The sequence below is a fragment of the Carya illinoinensis genome, chromosome 3, assembly GCF_018687715.1.
Source record: "Carya illinoinensis cultivar Pawnee chromosome 3, C.illinoinensisPawnee_v1, whole genome shotgun sequence".
Taxonomy (NCBI): domain Eukaryota; kingdom Viridiplantae; phylum Streptophyta; class Magnoliopsida; order Fagales; family Juglandaceae; genus Carya; species Carya illinoinensis.
Window position 1 is genome coordinate 43,899,676 of NC_056754.1, and position 5,240 is coordinate 43,904,915.

Below are 5,240 nucleotides of genomic sequence, written 5' to 3' on the forward strand. Positions count from 1 at the left end.
TTCATATACTTAAAAAGCCCAACTAAACAATTGATAATAATCGTGTTTATAGCACCCAAACTCCATTGATATATTCGTGCTTATAATAGCTCGAGCGTTGTCTATATTTGTTATGTAACAGAAATTAAATAGAAAACTATTCATTTTCTAACCGTTGGATTGCATTATAATTAATTAATAATAATTATAATTAATAATTTAAAATTTAAAATTAGACATTATAATGATCATTAATAAGTGGGTTCTTTGATAACTATTATAAAGTATTTTATGTAATAACGCAATAATTTATGAGGCCATGACGAGTCGTACTAATTAGGGGTGAAATGTGATTCGTGAATGAACGTTTTATGAGAAATGGAAGTGAACGATATGTGGAGTTTTCTTTCACTTTTTCAGACGCAATAGAAGTGAACATGTAACACGTTATTGACTGCATTCAAATTTGAAACGGGACTTTTAAAAAAATGGAGGTTGAGTGTAAAAGTATTTTAAAACTGTTGAATTCAAATATGCCACGTAGAGGATGTACAGTTTTTTAAATAATATACACCGAATATGATTATTGGGAAATAAATTAAAACATTAAAATAAAAACCTTAAATTCTAAAATGAGAAATGTTTTACGTGTTTTTATTATTAAAATAAATTCAACTCATCTCAAATAAATTATTAAATCTTAATTGGACCCACTATTTTTTCAATTTATCATAAAATTAAAATTAAAATTAAAACTTATCTCAACCTATTTCATATATTTTAATATAAAAAGTTAAATAATAGGATCCACAAAATACTAATATTCAGGATTAGACTAATTTTAACATCCAAATGTAGGCTAAGATCATAAAGAGATTTCACAAAAATAAAATTTTAACACACCTTTTCTAAAATCTCTAACCCTAACTATTTTTAAGATTGCCTTTAGTCCAACCATTAATCATAATATTATAGTTTCAATCTGGTTATTGATAAAAACAAAATAATCATAATATATAGGTTAAAATACAATCAGTAACAGAGATTATTCGTTTGGATGGTTCGTTCTAATCAAATCAGCATGTGCTTCCCGGCGTTGCATGATAAATTTGTTTTCCCTATGTTTACGATAGAGCCAGTATGGAAGATAAACGACATTATTTTAAACAGTATTTTAGTTATGCTGGTAGTATAAGTTAGCTATCTTGCAATAAAATTAAAAATAACAATCTGGCATATCTGTTATATGAATATGCACCATATCAGTTAGAGTATCATTGTTTTAATCACATTCTTTCTATCATCTCATAAAGCGGTTTTTTTTTTTTTTAAATATTTTTTTATACAAAGGGGTGGGGAATGTGTCAAACTCAAGTTTTCCATTTGAAGAATTGGGTCACATGCCATCCATCACGCTCTTGTGATATTTCATTTACCTACTAATCATTTGACGACACATCATGAGAGAGGATGATGAATAGCCTATTTCATATAATAAACCAATAGTCAATCAGAAGATCAAACGAAGAAACCAAATATTTTATGGGATCAATATGAAAAAGTTAGTTAACATAAGTTATAACAACACAATTTTTTTTATGTCCACATGCCAGTTACTTCAGGAATAGTCATAAAGCGATATGCTCTTGTCATCCGACACGCTAGCAAGCCGACCAGCCCGAACACCGCTCGCTCCTGGCGGTCGAAATGCCACTCCCCAAACCAGGTCTGTATGATTACTCATTGTCTGCACAGCCGCCCTCATTGAAAGGTCCCAAAGCCTCACAGTGGTGTCACTAGAGCCGGTGGCGATAGCTGCCCCGTCTGGGCTTACATCCACACTCAATACCCAGCTTGCATGACCTGACATCACTCCAACCAGGGATTTTCCTTCAGCATCATACATGTGCACACGTGTATCATCCGAGGCCGAAAAGAGTAGCCGTGGTTCAATGGGGGAGTACACCAGAGACCTCACAGGCATGAAGTGTCCTTCAAGGTGGTGTAAAAATTTTCCACGAGCCACATCAAAAATTGAGATAGTGCCATCCATTGAGCCACAAGCAAGTCGCTTCCCATCAGGACTCCAGGCAACTGATAGGACAAACTTCTTGCTGCCACTTTTGTCAGAGGGCTTTGGACCTTCTGGACGAGGAATAGGTAGAGTGGCAACCAAGTCCCACGTCGCAGTGTCCCAAAGCTTGATTGATGCACTACCCCCACCAGCAACTGCTAGAGTGGAACCCTGAAAGGTAGCTACTGTGAGCATAAGTCGGCAACAAATATTCAAAACATGATGGACTTCCCAGATTCCACCTTTTTTATGTATAAGTAATACAAATTTCATTAAAAAGTGCAAAGCCCGGTTTCAAATTTTAGCATAAGTCACGTAAAGGAAAGAAACAAACTTGGTTCATCTTGTAAATACAAGGCGGAATGGCTTCCGAGTTGCTGCTTTTATCATACAGAGTTATTTAAATGAAAGAAGTAAAACTTGGATCATCTTGCAAATACAAGATGGCATATCTAACGTACAAGTTGTATGTGCAAACTGCACAGGAAGCCAATCATATTTGTTAAACAGACAAAAAAATAAAAAATGGCAACGTGGTTTCATGGCTACCCAATGCCCCCGACTCAGCTACCATAACAGCATGCATGCTGTTTAACATCATGTTCCCTGATTTTCTCTCTCCCAGCTAGTCCTGAATTTTAAATATTAACACATTATCTTCTCTCTTTTTGCTATTTCCAATTGCACAGCTAGCCCACAATGTTCAAGTCTTCTAATGAACTAACATTAGCAGCCTATTAAAAGGAACTTAAGCTCTGTGTAAGTGATAGATGATTTGCATAATTGCATGAGAACTAGCTTTGAGTGTTGTTATGTGCAAAAACTTATTCGAGTGAATGGGCTGGACTCTACACCCATTCTTCTAGTATCCTTGTTACTTTCATACACATAAAAGAAAATACTAGTTTTCAAATAAAAGTTATTTAGCCGTGTTCTCTTTTTTTTTTTATGAATATCTAGGCATGGCATGTGTTTTCTCAAGAATTTTAATAATGTGGAGCAACAAAACCTCTGTTCAAGGAAACCAAAACACAAACTAGAAAACAAATATTTATATTAAGATAGAATATGTTCATCTTCTATACAAAGTACAACTTACAGACACAACATAAACGAATAGATGTTAAGCACAAAACAAGTACCATTTTAGCTCAAGAAGTGCAACTACAGAACAAGACAAACAATTCCAACTTTTGAAGTCACTCTAAACTTCTAACTTGCCAATAGTGGAGGGCCAAGGCCAAGAATGGATTTCCAAGAAGCTGGCATAGAAGATGGCATTGCCACCGATTGAAATTCTAATGGTATGGAGAGAGGAGGGCTCCCAATATGCAATTGTGTTTCTAAAGTTTGAAAAGCAAAGCTGAAATTCCTTACGAGCTCTTGGCAGATGCAAGATAGATATTTGAAAAGCCATTATATTTAGTACGTACATATGATAAAAATTAGACCACGACAACAATCAACCAAGTCGATCCACAGTGCCTATCTCATGAACTACAGCAACAAAAACCAGTCAGATAGCAAGTAATAAATTGACTCAAACTTAGTTCCTCGATTCCAATGAGAATGAAACATCAAAACCAAACGCCATCATTGTAACAAGTAGAAGAAATTCATGTACAAGCTATTTGGAGAGAGAGAGAGAGAGAGAGAGAGAGAGAGAGAGAGAGAGAGAGGAAAAACATATTCAAGGCTCGGAAATACGAATGCACTAAAATACGCTATTTTTCCTATGAACCTAGCCTGAGACCGATTACAAGCAAATTTAAACACATAAAAAGACCGACGCTCTGCGTCACTAAGCTTTCAACTTTCATAAGCCACCAGATAGCTCTTTTTATACAACACCCCGCCCACAAAAAACTAAGACGAAAAATAAAGGCGGATTTTTTTATACGTAAAATAAAATTTTATTAAAACAAGTACTGGCGGTCAGGAGTATACAAAAGAGAACTACTAATAACTTTTTTTTGATAATTTTTTTTTGAAGCTCAACACACGATTTGAAAGAAAAAATAACGAACAATTCGATTTCACAGAAACACTAACGATTTCCGGGTATATCAGGACCAAGCCCACAAACTTGAATTAGGTTCAACAGAGCAAAAAAAGAAGCATAAATTGAAACTTTAGCTGTTTTTCTGTTCAACCACTTCTCATAAACCAAAAGAAAAAATAGAGATTATTCTTAAGATAAAGAAAGGGATAGTGTGTCCCATTACCTGGGGATTGAAGCGCAATTGCCAGACTTCAGATGGCGGAGCTTCGAGAGTGGCAATGGTAGCGTTGGTATCTACATCGAAGACCCGAACAAAGCTGTCGAGAGAGGCCGAGGCGGCGATGAGGCCAGAGGGGTGAGCCGCCACGGACGCAACGCCGAGGCAGTGGCCCGTGTTGGTGCGCTCCGGGACCAGTTCGTCGGACCTCCAGAGCTTCACAGTCTCGTCCAGAGACCCGGTGAGTAGAAGGGCACCTCTGGTATCGGTGGCCGGGACCCACGTAGCCGCCCACACCGACTCATCGTGGGCGTTCTCGACGGATTTCAGGCCTGCCAGCTTCATTTTGCCAGTACGAGCAGCAACGAACGAACCCTAGCCCACTGTTCTTTCTCTTTCCTTTTGTCTTTGGTCTACTTATTCACGTGCGGCGGACGTGCCTCTGTATTTTTATTTATATATTTTTTAACTGAGTAATCTCTCTAATTTTGTTTATTTATTGAAAAAAATAAGCGTTCAATTATTTTCACAACTCTGTGACATTTTTTATACAATAATTTATAAAAATAACATATTTTTATAAAACTATCCTCTATTTAAAATATTATTATATATTATATTATAAAAAAATTTATACGTGTATCATTATTTTTATTGGTTGGTATTTATCTCAGTTTTTTTCTATTTTGAAATAGATAATAAAAATTAAAAAAAAAAACAACTAAAGTTAAAGCAATGAACCGTATGCAGTGAAGACAGCTTTAACACTTGTGTTTCGAGTAGGTTGAATTCAGTTTGAACACTTCCAACATTTGTGTTTTGAGTAGCTTGAATATTTTATTTCAAGTTGTTTGCTTGTACAGTAATGTGTTTTGCTACTCAGAGCAAACAAAACTCACCTATAGCATCCCGTAAAATAACCTCAATACCAGCTTTGTTTGTGCTTCAAAATAAAGCTCCATCATGAC

The 5,240-nt window shown here is 35.7% G+C and overlaps 1 protein-coding gene across 1 annotated transcript; it reads right to left on the bottom strand.

The window, feature by feature from the left end:
- Positions 1–1,442: 1,442 nt before the first annotated feature.
- On the bottom strand, positions 1,443–4,691 carry LOC122304318 (WD repeat-containing protein VIP3). Its single transcript, XM_043116512.1, has 2 exons — positions 4,279–4,691; positions 1,443–2,224 (listed from the first exon to the last, which is right to left on the bottom strand). Exons 1-2 carry the CDS (start codon positions 4,615–4,617, stop codon positions 1,598–1,600), a joined length of 966 nt encoding a protein of 321 aa, XP_042972446.1. The 5' UTR covers positions 4,618–4,691; the 3' UTR covers positions 1,443–1,597.
- Positions 4,692–5,240: the final 549 nt, after the last annotated feature.